Here is a 23,710-nt window from a genome sequence, read left to right as displayed (position 1 = left end):
CGAAAGTAATAAATAAAATTTTATATATATATATATATACTGGTATAGAGTCAACCACAAAGTTTAATGGCCACAGGGCATCTGGAGTTTAGTCATATCTAGTAGTACACCTTGCTGATGCATTAGATCACATCATGTTCCTTATTCGCCCTTGGGCTATGATCATTTATATTTTTTTATTGGAGAAATTATAGTCTACCTTTTGTTTTTTGGTATAATTTAAACTTAAGCATTTAGCTTCTTTATAATCCGGATCAAATTGTAGTTATTATTTAGCTGTTAATTAGGGTGTAAAAAGACTTAATTATCTCTATAAAAATTATAGTACTTTTTAAGAATGATAGAAATAATTTGATCAGAGCTTACGGTGCTGATGATTGATCATTTGTCTTGAATGAAAAATCTGATATTACAATTTGATCGGGACCAAAAATCTAATATTACAATTTGGTCGGGACCAGAAATGTTTAAATTTAAATCACATAGAAATACATTGCACATAGTCTTCTTCTTCTTTTTCTTCTTCTTATAGTAAACTAGAAAGTTAAATCCTTGCATATAGTAATATTCTTATAATTATCATAAATTCTCATGTATATTATTAGCTAATCATGTATTAAGTAGAGAGATTAACTATATACTCACGACACAAAAATAAATCTCATTAGGGTTATACGGCATGTTGTCATATAATGAAAATTTTACGATAAAGTTTCTATCACAGGGAATAGTAAGATCCACCCACTGAGCTACGGTAATCCACGTTTCTTTTTAAGTACGGAGGATCTAGCTGATGACCTTGGAGTGGTGACAAGACTACGAGGACAGCCACGGAATTCCCTGCCTCCAAAATAATTAAACCACTCTTTTCGCCAAACCCGCACACACGGCGCACATTACCAATATCCACACTCTACCCAGCTTAAGCTCACCAAGGAACTCCCCCCCACCTTGCACTTATACGTGCAAAACAACCTATCCGCGAATAATGCGAAGTTATCCGGGATAAGTTATCGGGTAGGCACAGCAAGCGAAGAAAACCGCGGCGGTTTCTAGGCGTACTTGCCTTTAATTTGTCATCTACTTTTGTCACGCCCACAATATTACCCTCACCACCCATCCAAAAACCGCTCTTCTCTTCTTCCTTCTTCTTCTCTCTTTCTCCTCTGTTCTCTTTCTCTCTCTCTCTCTCTCTCTCTCTCTCTCTCTCTCTACGCTAAGAAAATGCCAGAGCTTGGAAAGGGTAGTAGCAGGCTTTTTAGGATTTTTATCTTGCTCTTTGGTTTCTGTGTTTATAGTATAAAGTAGGAGGGGCGGAGGAGGGAGAAGGGGCATAGTAATGCCGTACCCTCCCTAGTAGTCTAATTAAAGGTCTATTAGGATTTTTTTTCACAATTTCCTTTTATATAGTAAAAGTTAGTAGTTCAAATCCCCCATGAAATTTACTACAAAATTTAACCTATTGCAGACCTTGTGGGTCTAATTGTCAACCTATGCATCTCACGGACTGGTGTCTAAAAGGTAGTAGAACTTTTATGATGAACAATTGATCTAATTGTCAACCTACATACATACACGCGTGTGTGTGTGTATATATATATATATCTATCTCACGGACTGGTGTCTAAAAGTTAGGACTTTTGTTCATCAGAAATCCAAGATAGAGCTGGTTCTTTGCAAATAAATAACAACAAAGAAAACACTGCCCCATTGCTATCGCCTGCTAGATTGCCTCTCTGTTACGCCGTGCAATAGAAAAAAGAAACAGAGGAAATGGCCACGACCTCCGTAAACTACGGCTATCACTTTTTGTAGCTCCGAAGTCTAAACCCCTTTTTACCAAACTTTTTCTCGGTCTCAGTGAAGCAGTGTGTGATGGGGGGAGAGAGAGAGAGAGAGAGAGAGAGAGAGAGAGAGAGAGAGAGATAGAGAAGAAACCCAGGTGAAAGGACAAGTAGAAGAAGCCATACCTTACCTTCTTGGAGTACGTGATCGAATGGATTGGTGGCACGAGGTAGAGTTAGATTGCATGGAGATTAGCGGTTTCAAACCCTGCCTATTTCACGGCTCTTTTGGGTTGAATGATTACTATAAGTTATCGACCTCTGTTTGCTTAAAAGATTTTAAAGAAAATTCCAGTCCTATCGATCTAAACTTTCTTTTATAACATAGAGTTACAAGACAAAGATGCTTTAAAAAGTTCTCTTAGGCCTGACTCAATTAAGTTCTAGTTTAAGATTTAGTATGGATATTGTCTTACATACTGTTGAGTTAGGTTTGAAATTGAAGGGCACTTTAACTAATTTTGTCTGGGATTATTCATGTCTCATTCGTTCTAAGACAAACAGAGCCTAAGCTTTAGGAACCCCCAGAAAATAGGCATAGCATATTACCACATTACATCAACAGGTACTATTATTCTACATTATCTATCCTTAGTACTAAGAAGACATCATTAAATTCTTCTCTAATGTTCCGAAACCCTTCAACATAAAATCACAATAAAACTTTTCGATATATAAATGAAAATTAATACATATTAATCAAATTAGTAATCTCTGGGGTCGTGACCTAAAAACTTAGTAGTTGAAATTTCTCACAACTTGGCATCGTACTTATATAATCGTACATAATTACTGTGAATTAATTGCTCCCATGCAAACCCGTGAGAGATGTCACATGGAAACACAACCGTGGGTGTACTAACAGTCACATGTCACTTGGCCAAGGAGATTGAGATTGAGATTGAGATTTAGATTTATTCTAGGTTTTATTATCCTTACAATTTGAAGGCCAAATTCTTTTTTTTTTTTCTCTTAAAAATAAATAAATATATATATATATATAGTTGTCTAACTCGGACTTTAAACGTGACAAAAATAAACAGTCCACGTGACCAAAGATCAGAAAGAAAAAAGAAAATAAAACTATATATATATATATATATATGAATTTTTATTATTATTAAAATTAGCTGAAGATGTTAAATAGATTTTTATTATTAAAAACATAGAGCATTTTCTTTTCTTTATTATTTTTTTTCTTTTTTTTTTTAAAAAAGTGATTTTGGTAAAATTCTAACAGAAATAAATCTATAAGGTAAGGGGTTTTCTTTTCCAGGAGCTTTTGTGATTCAATTATTTATTTTTTTAATTTAGCATATATAATTTATAATTAATACACATTTTATTGTAGGTGCACTAAATAATATTATATATTAAAAAAATCAAATAAAATCAAATTGCAAAGCCACTTATTTTTCACATTATTTTTTATTTATTTTTCACATTGTTGTTGTTGTTGTTGTTGTTGTTGTTGTTAATGTTTTGCATACATATCCTTAAGTATATTCCTTTCAGTTTCTAAATTACTAAGCTGTGAACTAAAAGATGTCCAAATGTAACCTCAAGGGCTTCCATGAAATTTAGAAGAGTAGACAAGCAAATGAGAAAGTTTGGAGGGATATACATTCAACAAACCATAGAAAAAATCGACCAATTGACATGAACTTTTAGGAGTAAGATTTTATTAGACATAATTAATACACACTGTGCTTTTAGTTCATAAAAGTCAAAGTAATCATTTAATCTAAAAACATGCAAATACTAAGATAGCACATTATTGAACAAATGTATTAGCAGAATCATCAAAGAATAAAAAAATACTAACTCTATGATAGATTAGAAAGAAAAAGATACATATACATTATTAGCATGGGGGGGCCTAAAAATTGAGATATATGGAATTATTGTGTTCAATCATAAATTATGTCAACATTTTGGCTCATTTCTAGATATATGAAATGCATCTCGCAAGAATATTTTGATACAGGAAATCTGGCATGACAGCATTGGATGGATAAATCTGAGGTTTAAATCAGTTGTATAACTTCACCACCAGCCAATGACATACTGCTGCTGATAGCTGAATCAACCAAAACAATACCTAAGAGATTATTATATGAAAAAAAATTCAAGCTACTTAAGAAATATCTGTCCACAAGTGACTACAGATATTAATCCCAAGTAGCATCATATCAAGTCATCTTTCTTTCAATCCAAATGAAATAATTTTGAAAAGCTTTGGGTAAATCATTCCTTCAATCCAAATACTTGTGCTAAAAAGTCTATATGCTACATCAAAGCACAAGTTCAACCAAATAAAAGAGAGAATACAAGAAAAGAAAGGAACATGTGACTTTTGTCTTACATCCTGAGAAGCTAACTTTTTACACAGACTCGTAGGAAACATCCAACACCAAGCAGTTGATTTTTAACAACAGCCATGCACAACACAAGGAGGAATGTGATGCGTACAAGGAGGACAAACCTACATCAGTGAGCAGCTTTGGTAAATTTATGAGCATCAACTGCAGCAGGAATATAGCTGCAGTTCAGAAGCCTTTTAAGAATCCTGTTGATGCTCCAACAGACCAATCAAGACATTGGCGCATCAAACTCCTGTCTTACAATCTCACCCATCAGCGTCAGCTTTTTATTCCATGCTGACACGCCTTTATTCATTGAAAAAAAAAAAAGCACATGACTAACGCGAGATACAAACATTATAAACAGCTTCAACACAGGAAGGCAATATCATTCATTTAGTAAAACTGATGTCATGACAAACTCCTCAACATTCAACAATATAGCATACAGAATAAAGTTTAAACTGTAAAATGAAAAAAACTTAAGAAGAAATTGACAGAAAGCAACCAAAGGAATATAGGACACTCAATTGGCAGTCTTACGGTGGAATGCAAGCCATATGCAAGGGTCATATTATCATCTTACCTCCCATTAAACTTGGAGGACAAACATACCTGGCGTACCCACTTACGCAACAGCCATAGCCTCAAATATCTGGGCTTCAATTGTTCTGTACCTTGCATAATTTGTGAGAGCTTACTGGGCATGCCCATTTGTTCAAAACATCTTTGACAAATTTCAAAGAAAAAAATTTGGAAGTTGCTTCCTGCTTCACACTGAGGAGTGCCCACAAGGAATCTCTTCTCTTATATCATATCAAGCAACATGTAGAATGCTGTAGTTGACATATTTAACATGAATGGCCAAAGAAATGTCTAGTATGGCAAAAGCCTATAGGAAGGCAGCAGGTAGCCAATGAAAATAGAAGTTCATCTACTTGTAAAGTCTGATAAACTCCATCTTCTGATGATTTTGATGAGAAACCAGATCTCCAGTTAGGAATTTCAGCAATCAGCATTATTGTTCAAAATAATTTTGCAAGCAAGTGTTTGAAATATGGTAAAACAATAATCTAAAGTATTTCCCTGCATAAACAAAGTAAACATAACTCAATGTACAACAAATTAATGGATATGAGAAATACATCTGCACATGTCCAAAATACTAACAATGACGTGCAACACATATTACGTAAGTATGTATAACATAGTATAATGAAAACTTAGAGGTCGGCCTATACTGCCGACATAGAACCCACTACAGAAGATGCAGCTTGTGAGAGCTATTATTTTCAGCCTAAAGGATGTGCTATGCGCACCAAATGAGAAAATCTAAACAGGTGAACAAAAATCTAGCTGAGAGTGCATGCACCTTGAGCAGCAGTCAGCAGTAGGGGCACTCTTGGGGTCCATATGTTGAAATGACATATCGCCAGTCTTTTCATAAATCCATCTCATCTGACGCACTTGTTACCTAGTGTCATGAAAATATCTCTTCTATCCTGATCTCTGAATTCTTTGGCCGCCATGAAAATCTTTCCACCTGTCATATTTGGAAGCTCATTTGCTAATTCCATGCATTTGAGACTGAGTAATGCCCGTCCTCAATCTGGTGCATGAATATCTTATGCTGAACTGACATCTTGCTGACATCCTGGTCGACCTGCATCAGCTCCTCGTTACCGAGTAACATGGAAATATCTCATGAGTAATTATCTCTAAACATTTCGACCTAATTGCCATTTCCAAGCATCCCCCTACACCCTTTTTCTCTACACCTTCTCAACAAATGGTGTTTTTCACAACGTCTTTTGTTTTTTCCTAGATGATGTAATCCCATTCATTGCTACTGTAGGCAGTGCTGTTGCCATTACTGTGGGGAATGAGAATAGATACTAAATCTTAATACCAATATTAAATTGGCATATGCAGACGGTAAGATTGTAACATGTACATTGCTGTCACTGTAGAGAACTTCTCACTCTTATTTAAAGGTGAAACCAAATAATAAATTATGATGTAGCAGAAAATTGTCAAGCAAGTCCATCCATGTTTAAATTGCAGAACAAGAAAATTCGAATATCTTATGCTATATCAGAATGGTCGAGTTGTATCTCACCTAATTCGATATCCAGACTGAATTCGACTTGATTCAAATCTGAAATTATCTGACAATAAATTGATCATATATGGATCCTATTGGCAACCGACTGTCAAGTGCCTGACTGCAGGAATGTCTGATAACCAAACTGAATTTTACTCAGTTTGAATCCAAAATTATCAGACAAAAACTATATCAGATATGCACCTGATTGGCAGCCAACCATGGACTCAAATAGCTTGCTTCATTATTTCTTACCTAGAAAAGTATAATGACTATGCAACCGCTGCCGCTAAGTACACTAAATCCATATAAACTTTTTTTTTTCTTATTATCATTCTTTCTGCATAAAAAGCCATTACAATTCAAAAATTTTTGACTAAATTCTTTTCTGTAAGTCCTGCATAGGGTGTTGAGAAAGAAACATATTCTCTTATGCTGCTCTACCAATAGATTTATTTAGCAGAAGCACTGGGAAAAAGGCATGCGGACTTCCTTATCATATTCACACAAAGCCCCTTAGTTTAGTTTAGGAATCAAGAGGGTGAGAGAGAAGTTGCGGTGTCACAGGATAACAAGGATGGCGAGAGGGATGACGAATTGAAGATTATATAGGTAGGTGCACTCGAGAGGGAAAAAGGCACTATACTATTATGGGGTCAAAGAAAGGGTACATACAATAAGGGGTCAACAATATCTCTTATCAGCTGCTGTAGGAAGTACATACAATAAGAAAGCAAGTACAAGTAAGCTGCCCTTCAATTGGGCGTTAATGGCGCTCAAGAAAGAGAAAGTCTTTGAGATTGTTTGCTTGCTAGTTGCCACAGTAGGACATGAAGGCGAAAACAACTGAAGTAAAACATATTTCCTACCTCCAGATGTAAGTTCGAAGTTGATGAGGAGAAACAAAATATATTTTTCGCACATACCAGCAAATCCCAATGCTGCGAAAGGCATTAATAGACATAATATGGCAGGAACTTTCAAAGAACATGAGAGTTTGCTCAAGAGCTAATTACAGATATATAGTGAGCGGAAAAGGTTAGCTAAAATAGAATCGAAGTCAAATACTAATAGTGAAATTGTAACTTGTAACGAAAAGGTAGCACTCCTAGTTGATGAGAACATAACAGTAAATTGCATAACTAATAAATCAACCCAAATACCTGGATTGTCGTAAAAAGAAAGTGGATCAAATCAAAATAGCAATTAGAAGATATGAATCTAATACAGCGTGTATAAAGGTGCATATAATGAAAAGAAGTCACCAATCTTACCTACTGCTTGGAGAATCCACTTGCGATGACAAGGGGACAAGAAAAAATCGAAGCATTAGGAGAATGTATCAGATAATAATACAAAGAGAAAGATTTCATTTGGGATAAAAACGAAGAACCCTAGAGTAGAAACCTCGGGTTTCGATTTTCTCGATCGGAGGACGATTGATCAATCAAATGGAATCGCCGAGATCATAGCGGGTTACTGGTAGTGCTTCCCCATCCGAATAGTTAGTCCGAATCTGGATCCGGGTATTTAAGAAGAAGGATTTATCATAGCGGGTTACGGGTAGCGCTATTTGCTATTAGAGCCAGATGCGTGGTTGCTATTCTAACCTCCATATCCTTAAGAGATGCTTCAGAGATGTATCAATGCCAAGGCCTCAAAGAGACTCCTACGACTACTCTCGCCTGCTTCAATTCCACTCCGGACACAAATCCCTCGCCCAAATCCACGCCCAAGTCATCACGTCCGGGCTCGATCACAACCCATTCTTAGCATCCAAGCTCGTGAGCCTCTATGCAGACCTGGGCCGCGGGGGCATGGAAGATGCCCGCAAGGTGTTCGATCGGGCACCCCAAAGAGACGTCCTCCTGTGGAACGTCATGATTCGTAGCTACGCCAATGCTGGCCCGCAAGTTGAAGCTATTGTCATTTTTGTGCGCATGCTTCGGGGCTCTGTTCCAATGAATTGTTACACCTACCCATTTGTCATCAAGGCTTGTGCAGCTCTAGGTGACGAGCAAATTGGGAGATCGGTTCATGGACATGTTGTGAGAGTTGGGCTGGATTTGGATTTGTTTGTTGGTAATGCGCTTGTAACCTTCTATGCTAAATATCATGAAGTTGCTACAGGGAGGAAGGTCTTCGATTGTATTCGTGTTAAAGATATTGTTAGTTGGAATTCAATGATCGCTGGTTATGCTCAGAATGATGATGCTAGTGAAGCCCTTGTGCTTCTCCATCAGATGTTGAAAAATGGAGAAGGTTGCAAACCTGACCGTGTCACACTTGTTGCTGTTCTTCCTGCTTGCACTGAAATGGCGGCTGCACAAGAAGGTATGTGGGCTCACTCATATGCAGTGAAGACTGGTATGGGAATGGATGATGCATTAGCCAGTGGGTTCATTGGCATGTATGCAAATTGTGGTCGCTTGGACACTTCTCGGGAACTCTTTGACCGTGTATGCAATCCGAATCTCGTCGTGTATAACTCAATGATTCAAGCTTATGGAAATCATGGTCATGCTTCGGAAGCATTGGAGGTGTTCAATAAGATGCTGGAATTGGGTGTTGCACCGGATAGTATTTGCTTCATCTGTGTGCTCTCAGCTTGCAGTCATGCTGGGTTGGTTGATAAGGGGTTTGAGATTTTCGAAATGATGGACAACTATGGAGTAGATAAGGGACAGGTTCACTATGCCTGCATGGTGGACCTACTAGGTCGTGCTGGGCAACTAAGTCGGGCACTGGAGTTCATCATGGCCATGCCGATTGAGCCAGAGAAGGATGTCTGGGGTGCATTGCTAGGGGCTTGCAGGATATACAAGAATATAGAGCTTGCAGAGGAGGCTGCCAAGAGGTTGTTTCTTCTCGATGCAGAGAATGCAGGGCGGTACTCAGCATTGGCTAGTATGTATGAGGAGGCAGAGCGGTGGGAGGACGCAGCTAGGGTGAGGAAGGCAATGAGGGATAGAGGAGTTAGAAAGCCGCTTGGATGTAGCATGGTGGAGGTGGATACCGAAATCCATGCATTCGGCGTGGAAGATGAGTCTCATCCAATGGCCGGTGACATATTCAATGTTTTAGAGCAGCTACAGAAAGTGGTAGCAGAAGAAGAGGTGGCATCATTGGGTTAATGGGTCAGTCATTCAAATGATTCAATAGAAAGTTATGCTATCTCAACAAGTGAACACAATGGTTATCAGCTGCAATGGCTGAACTGTAATGCATCTTGGAAGTTCACCAAGTTGCTTGTGGATGATTAAATGTCAGCTGCCTAGGAAGCAAATTGTAGACTACAGTCTGGCTCGTTATTATGTCTGAACTTGTAAGTGTCCAAAGCTGCACCTTTTCTGGGAGATTAGCTATTCGGACAGGACTAGAAAGGCAAAGGAACAAAAGGGTTTGATGTCAGTACTGTGAGACAATCCCATTGGAGCGTATGCAGCTTCCTAGTGACCATCTGGGACATGGGGAAGGAAACTATCATTATTAACATTGCAGGGAGAATTTTATCATTTCAATTACTGGAACTCTGTGATCCTGTTGTGGAGTCATGGAGATTGATGTGGAATGATAGATCAGTTAGATTACAGAAGATGTTTGATTATCCTAAGTTAGTCACGAACTAAGAACACAGATGAAAGGAAGCTACATTGTTTAGATTAATGAAAGACATTATTTACTGTCCAACGTGTACTTCTGAAGATCATTATTAGAAGCAAATTTATAAGAATAATTATATTTAGATTTTTAACTATTGTCCATTTTCTTCATAGGCAGTGAAACATCGAACTCCGTAGTGCTATTTTGGTTAGTTATGTGATTAAATTTTAAGAAAAAGAAATACACAGATCAAGTTAAAAATATTGGAAAGACGGGGTGTAAAAAGGCAATGAACATTAGGCAGGGTGTGAAATGGGGGAAAAAGAAAATTCTATTTTGGAACTTCTCCATTTATAGCTTGTAACTCCCCTCCCCTACTTGCAAGCCAATTTCTGGCGCACCGCAGAACCGGACAAAGTGGCCACAAAAATCTCCATTTCCCATCTAATTTTGGCAACCATCGGACCGTGGAGTTCGATTGATTCCCACACGTTCTTCCCCTCGTCTCCTCTATTCCCGAGCATTCACCTCCTCCTCTCCTCTTCAGCCCGTTCGCTGTCATGGAGTCCATCGCCGCCTCCGCCTCCGCCCCGATCGCCTCGTCACCTTCTCCCTTCTCCGTTTTCTCTCCCAAGCGAAGCTTCCTCAAACGCCCTCTCCTCCTCCCGATCGCTTCCAAGAGTATTCTCTCTCTCTCTCTCTCTCTCTCTCTCTCTCTCTCTCTCTCTCTCTCTCTCTCTCTCTCTCGCCTCTATATCTTGATATTTTCGCTTTGAATCGATAACCGTGACTCTAATATCTCTTCTATCTTTTTACTTGTTATTTAGGTCGAGAAGGCGAATCCGATCTCCACTCCGATCCGGAAAACCCTAACGCTCTCGTCCCTTTTTCCCCTCTTTCCAAGGTAAGTAGTAATCAAAATTATCCGATCCCCCAATCTAATCTCTCTGATGTTGGATCCCGGTATCAAGTCGCTTTCTATGGATTTGCGAGGGATTAGGATGCTGCGATGGGTCTGGTTCTGAGCGCTGCAGCTGGAAGAGGCTGGACCACCGGATCGGGGATGGAAGGCCCTTCGATCCCCACCGACTCCGATCTTGCCACCAATCGACCGGTCTCGACCTTCCCCTGGTCGCTCTTCACCAAATCCCCCCGCCGCCGGATGCGCGTAGCCTTTACCTGCAACGTTTGCGGGCAGCGAACCACTCGCGCTATCAACCCTCACGCGTATACCGATGGCACCGTCTTTGTCCAGGTGAAAATTTTATCTTTTGGAGCTTAATTATATTATCTTTAGTGTTCTTTTGATTGTTTTCTGAGAAAGATTTGATTTTGGCGGGTGGCCAGTGTTGTGGATGCAATGTGTTCCATAAACTCGTGGACAATCTGAATCTGTTCCATGAGATGAAGTGTTACGTGAATCCGAGTTTTCGCTATAGAGGAGATGTGCCATTCAATTTCCTTGACGACGGCGATGAGGATGATGAGAATATTTTCCCGGTGTTTTGAGAAGTTGATTCTGGTCATATATGGCTATGTTAATAATAAGAAAAAGGATAGGAGTGTATATATTGAAGTTAATGATACTAACTTGCTGACAGTTGTATATATATATTTGTTCACTTTTTAGTGCAAAATATCTTATGAAACAATTTATTTAGCTGTTACTATTATATCGTGTTGATTCACTGCTTCTATGAAGTGTTAGAAGTTATCTTTTAAGCTTGTCTAAAAATGAGGTTGTTGAGTTTCTTTATTGATGGTTGTGTGATGTTTCCATTTAAGTTTATTTTCTGTGGATGATTTTGAGATTATCTCATTTTGAAGAGTTCAAATGCACTTTGTTCTTAGAAATACTTCTTTGGTGATAGGAGCATGATTTGGGGTTTCTCTATGACTGCATGCTGGAATCATTAAACTAGTCGCTTGCTTGTTTCAGCTTGAAATTGAATAGTTATGCACTCTCAGTAATGTTTTTTCTGTCATTTGTCTTATCATCAATACTGAGAATGATCACTCATCCGACACAAGGTATAGAGCACAGGGAGAAACAATAGCTTGAGAAAAAACAGTCTAGGAGGCCATAAAAGCATCTGATTCTTTGTGAATAACTTTTTTTCATCGATCTGATCCTCCATTCCTTTTCGCCATAGGGTTTACCAATGAAATTTGTTGGAAGACAAATATTTGAAAGAACCTCTCAAATCGCAACTAACACGTTTCTATGGTACGTGAGATTTTATGTTACATTATTTATTGATAACTGCATACATTTCTATGAAAGGTCCACCTGATATGAAACTATATGAAGTTTTAGATGAACTAGTCTCACATTTAACTTTTGCTAAATCACTGATCTTTCCATAGTGCACTTCATATATTTGACTCGATCATAACTTCTGCCACTCCACATATTATTATTGTCCTTGTCCATCGGTATAAGCTACTCATCATCCATTGATCCAGTACTTCTTTCTCCTCAGAATTTTGTTAAATCTGTCGGCCATGTACCTTTACCTTTAAACAGCACTTTAAGTTTATAGGAGTTAAACCATAAGTTCAAATTTTGGTTCCCTAAATATGTTTTGTATACAAGGGAGGAAGAGGGAGCCTAAGACAACTCAAATTAAAGTTTTGGTATGATATGAAGAAGCTTGAATATGCATAGTTCAAAACTATTGATTCTAGTTATGATATTACTTCAAAGTTCAAACAATGGCCTGACCTCCTGAGAACCCATGTCCAAGTAGTTTGGATGAGTTTCTTTTAGGATGAGAAAAAAAGGTTTAACAGTATTGTTGCTGCATCAAACTCTGGGAGGTTATGTCTTGAGTAGAGATTCTTAATGCTAAACCTTTTGTAAAGATATTAATTACCAAATTGTTCTTGCAAAAGAAATCACCTTTGACTGCAATATAGTGGAAATATTCTTTCAGTTGATATCATTGTCCAAGTTGTCGTTGTTTCAATTGCATCTTTTAGATCTTTGATGGGCTTGAAGCAAAAGAAGCAGAAGAAACTGCCTTGAGATAATCAGGGATCTGAGGATACTTTTCTTGTAAATTTGTATTGCATTCTTCATATCATGGATTTTTGTTATAAATTTGTATTGCATTTCTTCATCAATTTTTTTTTCTTCTGAGTCTATTGGAAATTTCATGAGTTTTTGTGAGACCATAGGTTATAGCAATCTAAATGTGCTGTTGTCAGCATATTTTGTATTCTTTCTGGCATCTGCAATGGTGTCCAGGGGAGCCCATCTGCTGGAGTTCAGAAATTCTGCATCTGATCATATAAGTATAATCTCCTATGGTGATTGACCTATCTATTCTTCATAAATACGAGAGTCGTCCGTCATTTGGAGTAGAATTGCTGCAGGTAGTTTATCAATGGTGATTCTTTCATATTTTATGATGGAATTATCACGCTTCTGTGTTCTCAAATTCTTCTTGTCTATTTCAGCTATTTAAGAATCATTATCAGTGTCTTCTCAAAAACGAATCATAATGGCAGCGGCCTCCAGAAGGATGCACTGCCTAAGTATGTTCTCGTCAACATTCTCAATCAACCAGTAAGAAATATTCCTTTTCTGCAGTTTTATATCTTCTGTAATCTTCTACCTGTTTGTTTATGTTGTCTATCATTTCCCTTTGATCTTTATTCTCACTAGTAATTTGGAGAAAGCTTCTACTGCATTCCAATATGAGTTGATTTGGGTTTTCTTCTGGACTGCTGATGACGATGTTACCTTAGGTTGATGAGATAGAACTGCCTTTTAACTGTCAAAACTACTTATTTCAAGTTTTACACCCGTTCTGCCAAATTTATTCGGGCGTGCATCAAACGAAACGATGTGTCACTGAATGGACCTGGACGTGTCTGCCCACACAAATAGTTCTCACCTCTCTCTGACAGTAAAATAAATAATAAAAGAAACGTAGGGCTACTCTTCTTTTTTTCTTTTTTTTCTTGTAAGACATTGAATTATAGTTTTTGGAGTGAAGGAGAACTTAATGATATTCTACTAGATACTGATGTCATTAGGATTCAAACCAGAGTACTTTCATGAGCCCCTAATATATTGTTGTATAATAGTTGTATTATTACCCAATAGAACATTTTATTTCGACAGGTTTGTCCTAATAAATTGTAGTATATAGTAGTATACAAGCTTTTCTAGGTGATCTTTGTAACTGATAATATGCTAGCACTATTGTTGGGGCAATCTACAAGAAGAATAGTTATAGTATTAATAGTTTTGAGATTTTAGTTCTATAATATAAGGACCTCTTTTACTTATTTAGTCTTAATAAAATAAAATAAAGACTATCATATTTTTAAACTATATGCAAAAATTATATAAAATATTTTGTTTTTAATTTTGCCAAGATATGCGCTCAAATCTAATAAAAGTTGCACATGTTATCTATATAAATTATTCAGAGAGTATGCAAAATTTATTACATGCCTTTAATTTTGTCGAGGTACACATCTAAATGTACAAGTAAAAGAGTTCAGATTTATTATTCTAAAATTTAAAAATCTAAAATTATCGATAGAAGACTTTCTCATGCAAATCCCTATTTGTTGAAGTATTTTCCCAATCAAAGAACCTTGCACTAAGCTGTTTCTATGATTAGCCACAAGCTACAAATGATTTGTGCACCACTAGGACAAATCCGGAACAGGATTTGTGCCATTGCGAGAGGTGGCAATTCTGCCACGTAGGTTGTTCATCTCTCTTCCCCCATCCACTCCCTCATTCGTCTAACCACATATCATCCCCACTATGCCATGTCAGACAATATCTAATCCAGTCCGACCAATAGGAGAACACCACAGAGATAACACCCTCTCTCTCTGCCACCCATTTTATCCAATCACCTCCTCTTCGCCGGTACTACAAAGCCAGCCAACTATCCATCTACAAAGCAATCGATTTATATATACTCCAACACTACTCCCTTCCTCCCTTGTAAAGTAGAATTTAGAAACTAAACTAGCTAGAAAAGCCACAGGCAATGGCCAGCCTCACCTCTGCAGCCGTTACAATCCCTTCCTTCACCGGCCTCAAGGCTGGCGGCGCCGCCGCCACCAGAGCCGCCACCATCTCGGCCCCGAGGACTTCGCCTCCTCCGATGGCCATGTCGGCTCGCGCCTCGCTCAAAGAGGTTGGCGTGGCCGTCGCCGCCACCGCCGCGAGCGCCATGCTGGCGAGCAACGCCCTCGCGATCGACATCCTGCTCGGCGGCGGCGACGGGTCCCTCGCGTTCGTGCCGAACGACTTCTCGGTCGCCGCGGGCGAGAAGATCGTGTTCAAGAACAACGCCGGGTTCCCGCACAACGTGGTCTTCGACGAGGACGAGATCCCGTCCGGCGTCGACGTCAACGCCATATCCATGAAGGAGGAGGAGTACCTGAATGGGCCGGGGGAGACGTACGAGGTGACTCTGAAGGAGAAGGGATCGTACACCTTCTACTGTGCTCCTCACCAGGGAGCTGGGATGGTCGGAAAGGTGACCGTTAACTAGAGGGTTTTGTTCCTGATTGTGGTTAATATGCATGCCTTGATTATGAGTACACCTCCTGAGATGCGAAGCTTATGTATCTTAATTGAATTCTTCTTTATAAACAGTGGCCTGGCGTTTCAATCGTTGTATACTTATCTATATTTGTTTCTTTTGTATCTCTTTAACCATTGCCATATATAATTGCAACTCTAAACACACAAAACCCTCAGAGCAGAGAGAGAGACAACTAAAGATGAGAAAATTGGAGTGGGAAAGAAGGGCATTCAAGTTCAGAAAATGGAATATAATGATAGTATTCCTTATGAACTCATCAAAGTTGCAAATTTACTTGGAAATCGAGGAGTCGTATATACTCGTATGCCAAAGAAAACCATTCCAATTTCCTAAAAACAGCTAGCTCTGGCTTGATTCACATTAAGCACAGATGGCGGGATTCACTTCATTAAAGAAGGGCAAATTTTAATGTATGAAAGTTAAGCTGCAATACATGCGAATCACTGAATAACTACAAGTACCCATCCATCCATCCATCCATCCACCAGAAACGAAAGGAAAATATTAGCATAAAAATAAAGGAAAACGGGCAAAACTTGAAAGCTTAAGAACGAAAGCAGCAGATAAACCACACCTAATATTATTCTGTTCTATAAAAACAATATCAGATTAATTAAGGAATACAAGAAAATAAGAAAATCAATAAATACATCAGCTCCCAACTTCCATGACTCAACTTTAGAGAACATGTTCTTTTACATCTTTCTCCTTCTGTTGGGATGAGATTGACACTGAAGGAGAAAGAGGAAATCTTTGTGGAATCATATAAGTTTTCAAACATTGAAAGGTTTTAAGGACGCTACATGGTTAGTGTATCAGGAAGCGAAGTGGGCGCCCCAAGAACCTTGCCACCAACATCAGGGAAGCACTCATGGTTCGGCAGCGGACCCACCTTGCCATTAGCTTCTACTTTGATTGGATACTTGAGGAGGTGCCCTTGTAATGGTATTACTTCCTCTGCAGTGAATCTTGTCCAGTTGTCATCAGCTATCTGATTCACATATTTCACACAGTCCAAACTGTTGGGCTCCGTAAAACAGTCGTCTACAGTGCCTAAATGCTCAGCCCACAGAGACATCCTGTACCCATATACCTGTGGCATAAACGATAGTTATCCATTTTTTCAAGATACATCCAAATAAGTAATAGAAAGCACAAAGCAAATGTTAAACTGATTGCACATTAATTTTAGGGGTTCCAGGAAAAGAACAGGTGAAATAATCATCGTCCAAATTTACATCTCATATATATATGGCTTTGATGGTTACTGTCAGAAGTTGCAGTTAGTTATTTATGAATTCTAATTCAGAGTTTGCTCAGTTGCTCTTGGGGTTGCGATTTTTGTTAAAGATGCCCTGTTATTTTCTCTTGTTAAAGAGATTATTTAATCAGTAATAAATAGTGAACAAGGATGAGGAATTTTAGAATAAAAAATTCCAAGGCTATGATCCAAAAAGGACAGTCCTAGGCTTCTAGCAGTGTTATATAAAAGGAGCATACTATGCTTATCTCAGCTTTATATAAGATATTACAAAATAATTTGGAACGAATAGGAAAACAAAGAAAACCATCACATCCTTTTCTAGCAAGGCTTATTCTGCTACAGGCTCTTATTCCAGATGAATGATTTACTTGTTCAAATGAACAATTGCAGAGAAGACATTTAATGATGTGATAGCAGTTCAATCGACATGAGGAAATATTAAGAAGGTAGCGACCAACCTGGCCATGTGGATGTCTCTTTTTCTCAGCCCATATATGATGGGGTTGGTATGCGCCCATAGCAATTTCAGTATCTCTTGACCCAGCTAGAGATCTTTGATTAATATTAGCTGATCCCAAGATAACGTACTCATCATCCACTATCATTCCCTTAGCATGAACATAAATCATGAAACGCCGGAACTTTTGGGCCAATGCCTGAGTATATTTGAGATAAGGAAATCTGTGAATACCACTGAACCATATAACAAAAGACAGCCAAAGAATTGGGGCCCAATAGCAACTTTCATCGAAGTCAAAATATAGTATTGAGATGCATAATAATTATCTTTCCAGTACTTATTTTCAATGTAAAGAAATTACAGTAAAGGGTAGAAAACAACACATGCATTTCACAACAATCTAAAATCTTCATAGAACATCATATGTGTAGGCTAATTACATAAGTGAAATAAAAACATGAAAAAACAACGTGGACATAAAAAACTTCTCCTGCTTAAGAAGGATGAATAAATGCCTGAGCAGTACATGAACCAGAGGAACAGATGATGGACTAGATAGTTTAATCAGGCTGAGCAATAGGCAAATCAGACTTGACAAAGTAAAGGATAAGAATCAATCGAGATAAATAATCTGTAGTTTAAACTCTAAATATAGATTACCGCTGCACTTTTTTCTGTAGACTGATTATCTTCCTGACAGTTACCATTGGGCAGTTCTTCCCGGTTGCCAAGACAGTAGAAATTCAGGTAGTCCTGTGGATGTGCATTCTCAAGCTCCATAGATTTGAGCTCGTTTGCAATGATTTCGTACATCATCTGGATAGTCTGGCCCTGCAAGGTTGGCATAATAGTAACCTATATAATGTATCTCGAAGAAAACAAAACCAGAACAGCCGATCAAATGATAATTGATAGGTAAGAACTAAGAACAGCATAAGGCAGCTGAAAAATTCATTCACTTATCAATATGATCTAACAGTCCCCAATCCTGACAGCCACCAGTTACATGAAGAGGATACTTTATGCATCTTTTGCAAAACATAAATTATGTACATTAGTGGGTCTCCCTGTAATTTAAGACAATAAAACTAATCGATAAGAGTCATAAGTAAGACAATGCTTTTTCATAAAGTGCAGCCGATGAAAGTGCAAAATGCTCAACTATTCCAGACAGTGAAAGTGCAGTCTAAAATTAGAAGCTTCCTTAAAATTGACGAAAGTGTGAAATAACCTCTATAAACTTAGCATCTTAGCAAGATAGTATTCCCTCAGTAAGTCAGAATACATACAAGAAAATATTTTCAGACTTTTATCTAACAAATAATGATGACAATTTTATTAGATTTTAGGTCTCAACTCTCAAGAAGTAAAGATTGCGAAGTGCATAGGGACATAAAACTACCTGCCAAAAGAGAATTTCTTGAACAGAGGCAGAAGTTGGGACCCCTTCCGGCCACATTGGTATGACTATATATGCAGCAAATCGCTCCCCAGCTCTAATCTTGCTTGCAACTTTTAATGCTATTTCCATTGGTATTAGGTTATCAGCACCTGCCAATGGCAATAAAAGTATGAATACAGAAGCCTTAAGCTACTACAAGCAGGACGTATTATAATCATCACAAGGACAAAAATGAAAGCATGTCCAACCATGTATTTCTGGATAGCTAATAATAATTCCATCAAATACAAAATGGATTGTTTTGCTAAGACCTGTTTAACATCCACCGAGTAGCTAAAATCACCAGCTTCATTTTTGTTTAGGCAGAAACTGATGGGACTGGTGGAATAAAATCCATAATTTAAAAAATCTAATCTTTTGGATCAGATTTTGCTTTCTCCCAACCAAATCCAACTCGAACCTAGCCCAAAACAACACTCTCCCTGACCTGCCCACCCCCTCCTCCGATCTCGACTTTACTAGTTGCCTCCTTCCTCTTGTAACTTTTTTAGTCTTCTTTAGGCCTTGTCTAGGCATTGTTGCCAGAATTTGGATGGGAGACAGTAAGAATAAAGAGGGAAATGAAATCTGGTGCCCAGAGGTGTGTAGCTTGTTTTCCTCTGATTCTTTCCATATTTTCCCTTTGATTTTCTTGTCCTTCTTTGGGCTAAGGTAGCTAGATCCCAGTATTGGTCCTTGGTAGAGGTAGTGATTGTTGTCATCAGCATTGAAATTTTCAACAGGAGTATAAAAAGTTCCTACTTGATGACTATCAGGGAGTAACATGAAGTAATATATGAACTATAAAGGATCAAGAGCTAAGGATTCAATCAAGTGAGTTTAACATTATTTGTGAAGACATTGGGCTATTCTAGATGGGGGATCAACTGGTTATGAGGAGAAAAATCGAATTCATAGTTTGCCACTGTCCTAGATGGATGTGCTGAGCTGAAATTTTAATTAACACTAGGTGGAACCATTAAAGGCAAATATTTAACTGTCGGTTACAGCACAGAAGTACCAACACCTCATTTCATAAAGCTTCAGATTAGTATAGCATTTATGCTTTAGGTAGAAATAGCTTCTAGATACTAAATTTTGGATATGGTAAAAAGAAGAATATTCCAGACCTGCATTCGTGTAGGATGGCCAACCATATGAAGAACCGAGAAAATACTGATTTTCAATATATATGAAGTGCTGCGCAGATCTGATTGCCCTGACATATGCTGTGTGGATGCTCATATCTATTACTATATTCTTTCGACAGATAAGGTGCTGCAGTAAGTTTGTTGAAGAATAAGTCAGTAAAAGCTGTACAGTATGTGCCAAAGGATGTAGTTTTCTCACAATCGTTCTACGCAAAAGAAGTACTAATGTATATAGAAAAATGTTCTAAAACCCACCTCACGCACGGCTCTTTGACAGTCTTTGGGAAAACCTTTTACTGATCCAGAATCTATAGAGCGGAAAACCTGAGAAACTAAAAGTGATCAGGTTTACAAGTCAACAATGAAATTCAAAGTAAACATAATTCTAGAAAATATCATGCTCTACAACCTGAACATGCCAATTTTCAGAATCTTCTTCCCTGGAAACCCATAAACTGGGATCATCATTTGGAACAGTATCTGAAGGACTTTGTATCCATGAAATACGATCTAGTTTTATTAGAGAATCATCTTTCCAGTGAGATTTACTTCTAAGAAAGTTACGCCATTTTGTTGCCTTCCGCCAACGCTGCTCAAAATTTTTAAGGACATCATATGCAGCAGGACCATCAATTCTGCAGTGCAAATCATGCCATGGTTGTCTAGGACCTTGAGTGTCTGCCTGCAGATCATAAAAGAGGAGAGAATATGGATGCTGCCACGAATAAATAAAGAAGGGACGAGAAGGAAAAATATACTCACAGCAAATGTGGGGTTATGGAAATCATTTTGAAATACAGTGTCAAGATCATGGAAAAGCCTATGTTTTGGTGTATCATAGCGGCCATCACAGAGGTCAAGACCTCCTATGAAAGCTGTAATTTTGCGGTTATTTCCAGAAGCATGTGTATCAACCAGCAAACATTTCTGATGATGTGTAAAGAGAGTCCCCACAACCTGCATGCTAGAGATAAAGGTTATTTGAGAGAAAGAGAAATAATTTAGATTAACAGAATCAAATAGACCAAAAGAGAAAAAGATTTCACCATAGTATCAAAAGTGATCTCAGATATACGATATTACAAAATAGGACAGGAGAAATGAGTTTTATGCCATGACATGATAATGGTAAGGACAGATGTATAATTCTAACAATAAAAAATACCTTGTATTTCGGTCACCTAGATGCATTTAAAAAATAAAATATGTTTGAAGCACTTGAAAATGAGCCAACAGCTTGCTTATCTGCATAATTCCTTTTGGTTTTGTTTGCTTTGAGTTTAGGAACCCCTTCGGAACTGGTTCAGGAATCCCTAAACTGATTTAGTAACTAAATATTTTTTTATCTTTTTTATATCTAATTAAGTTTAGTCTTCAAAAAATCAAGACTAAGAAATAAGACTAACTAATCGAATTTGAAACTTAACTTCAAACCAGATAAGTTCTTGGGGAACATAATAGTACTTATTTAAGTAATTAACACTTGCTTAACCATATCACAGAAATAGTTGTCCTGCAAGTAATATTCGTCTTCACGGTAGCTAAAACAAGCATGCCTTTGAAGTACAGAAAAAGATAAATTCATGGTAGGAGGCCTGCCTGCTGTTTGAAGATGCTCAGCTTGCTGCTGGCGTAACGAGGTGACAGCACACAAATGACTGAAGAATGCTTGAAGAACTTTCGAGTTTCTTCATCATGTGTTTGCATCACTCCCCCCTACAAAATCCCATTAAGAACATCAATTAGTGACACTCATTGCCATAAACAATAAAGAAATCACAAGGACATTACAGGTAACAAGCAACAAAAACAACAACAATGAAGCCTTTCAGTCCCAACTATTTGTGATCCACGGTTTGAAGTTTTGTCTGAGACCAAGACGTTTTGCTGAAATGTTTCACGTTACAATTCTACTCGATCCAAAACTGCCCCCTAAAACAACCCTGATAATATTTTTTTAATATATATTTTAAATTCTAAGCTAGATTTGACTTGAATCTAACTTGTACCTAACTTAATATCAACTTTATTGCTCAAAGGTTATTAGATTTTGTGTGGTACATTAAAAAACAATCTAAAAAATATTATTTATCAAAAGAAGTCTTGATTTTATCTATCGATACAACAAAATTAGAAGAGAAACCGACCAAAAAATTTTATTTTTTAACCAATCTGAAACCAAAACCAAAACCGAAATTTCGAACTATGTTGTGATCCGCTGTAGTTTTAGGGTAAAGATCCTCCCTGGGTACTAAATTATTTTGATCAAAAATTTTATCATGGGAAGCTATACAAGCACTTCAATATCAAAACTAGTATAGCCCTTCAGATCAAAGGAACACAGAGCGATGCCTAGAGAACAAAATTCTAAGTTAACCAAATCATGAATTCAGCGAGAGAAAAGGAGGTCAAACTGCCTCACCGTCTTGATAAATAATTTATCATGTGAAGTCTTATCATCCCACACCAGCAAGCAAACTCTAAGCCCCTCCTGCGACTTATACTTGAGCAAGTCCCCGAGTGTCAAATCCCCGCCTTTCGGCAATGGCCGCGTCGGCTCCCTAATGAGCTTCACCTTGTCGTACACCGACCATCCAACCATATAAATCAAATGATGCGCTTCAAGAATCGCATGGCACATATCCTCCCAGCAAGTGCCCTGCTTGAACGTTTTCCCATTCTCCAATTCAATCTCCGGGAGATCCCCCTCTTTTCCATGGGCATCCTGGTAAAGCGTCACCTGCCCGCCTTTCCTGACCGGGAAGTACGCCTCCCCAACCCCGCGCTTCTGGGGATCACCGGCGATGCCATGGCGGTACTCCGGATCAGCTTCCAAAGGCCGGAACTTGACCGCGATGAGGAGAGCGGTGCCGGGCTTTGGGGCCTTGCCGTTTGATGAAATCACTGGGAACCATTGGCGGATTTCTTGGCCGGAGGTGAGGAGTTGGGCGGGGACGGTGGCGATGCCGATGAGCTGGGCGCCGAAGACGTCGTTATCCTTGACGTTGAACTCGAGGACAGCGGTGCGGTGCGCGAGGGGGATTACGAAGTGCTCGTTCCAATTCGGTTCCTGCGAGTTAGGGATGACACGTGTGCGCGCAACGACGGCGCCGGCGACCGAGACGGTCACGTAGGGGTCGCTGGTGATGATCTTGCGGTGGTGGAGTTCGGGTCGAGACTGAGAGGAGTCAGTATCGGGAGGGGATTTGGTGGCTCTAGGGCATCCGCAAGGGGCGAAGCAGCGGCGAAGGTGCTCGGAAAGCATGTCCATGTTTGGGAGGTAGCGAGCCTCCAAGATCCAGAGGTCGAGGTCGCCGTGAAGCAGCACCTCCTTGACCGGCGACCCTGAGGAGGACGAAGCCATGGTTGCTTCTCTTCGGGTAGCAGTTAGCTAAAGGTTCTGACTTCTGGGGAAGAAGAATAAGAAGAAGAAGAAGAAGAAGAAGAGAGAGAGGTAGATGCGAGGAGAGAGCCGGAACTTTAAACGCGACAGCTGGCGTAACGGTCTCTCGTACGGTGTGGAACCGACGGGATAAGTGGGGAACCGGCTTTTGCTCCGTCTGGATAGTAGTAGGAGGGACGAGGTAGTCCCGCTAAGATGCTTTGGTTTGGAGTACTCTCTCTCTCTCTCTCTCTCTCTCTCTCTCTCTCTCTCTCTCTCTCTCTCTCTCTCACTACCACAATGTCTGTCCATTTGGGCTTAATCTATTACAATTTACACCCTGTTTTAAAGTATTTTTAATTCCACTCCTATTTTTAATTAAATACAAATAAAAAACGCACAGAACCATCTTAATTGTACTCGTTATTAATTGATTTCTTTTACAAACACCCTAATAGTTATATGCCAAACATTGCATTCGATTTTTATTTCACCTCTGTACTTTTTAAAATT

The 23,710-nt window shown here is 38.7% G+C and overlaps 4 protein-coding genes across 4 annotated transcripts; 3 read left to right on the top strand and 1 right to left on the bottom strand.

Annotated features, from left to right (window-relative positions):
- Positions 1-7,846: 7,846 nt before the first annotated feature.
- LOC140769966 (pentatricopeptide repeat-containing protein At3g24000, mitochondrial-like) lies at positions 7,847-10,024 on the top strand. The gene has a single exon (XM_073110892.1). The coding sequence runs from the start codon at positions 7,901-7,903 to the stop codon at positions 9,443-9,445; it is 1,545 nt and encodes a 514-aa protein (XP_072966993.1). The 5' UTR covers positions 7,847-7,900; the 3' UTR covers positions 9,446-10,024.
- A 268-nt stretch (positions 10,025-10,292) lies between these two features.
- Positions 10,293-11,649, top strand: LOC140770610 (uncharacterized). Its single transcript, XM_073111866.1, has 4 exons — positions 10,293-10,595; positions 10,742-10,818; positions 10,915-11,169; positions 11,262-11,649. The coding sequence occupies exons 1-4, from the start codon at positions 10,475-10,477 to the stop codon at positions 11,421-11,423; spliced, it is 615 nt and encodes a 204-aa protein (XP_072967967.1). The 5' UTR covers positions 10,293-10,474; the 3' UTR covers positions 11,424-11,649.
- Positions 11,650-14,844: 3,195 nt separating this feature from the next.
- LOC140770617 (plastocyanin A'/A''-like) lies at positions 14,845-15,573 on the top strand. The gene has a single exon (XM_073111873.1). It carries the CDS (start codon positions 14,936-14,938, stop codon positions 15,443-15,445), a length of 510 nt encoding a protein of 169 aa, XP_072967974.1. The 5' UTR covers positions 14,845-14,935; the 3' UTR covers positions 15,446-15,573.
- Positions 15,574-16,052: 479 nt separating this feature from the next.
- Positions 16,053-23,453, bottom strand: LOC140770593 (phospholipase D delta). The gene is made up of 10 exons (XM_073111851.1): positions 22,238-23,453; positions 21,415-21,531; positions 20,578-20,772; positions 20,225-20,497; positions 20,071-20,139; positions 19,795-19,942; positions 18,626-18,774; positions 17,884-18,054; positions 17,222-17,419; positions 16,053-16,592 (listed from the first exon to the last, which is right to left on the bottom strand). Exons 1-10 carry the CDS (start codon positions 23,177-23,179, stop codon positions 16,299-16,301), a joined length of 2,556 nt encoding a protein of 851 aa, XP_072967952.1. The 5' UTR covers positions 23,180-23,453; the 3' UTR covers positions 16,053-16,298.
- Positions 23,454-23,710: the final 257 nt, after the last annotated feature.

This window comes from Typha angustifolia, chromosome 2 (assembly GCF_048772165.1).
Source record: "Typha angustifolia cultivar Huaian chromosome 2, ASM4877216v1, whole genome shotgun sequence".
In the NCBI taxonomy this organism is placed as follows: domain Eukaryota; kingdom Viridiplantae; phylum Streptophyta; class Magnoliopsida; order Poales; family Typhaceae; genus Typha; species Typha angustifolia.
This window is presented reverse-complemented; position numbering and strand designations above follow the sequence as displayed.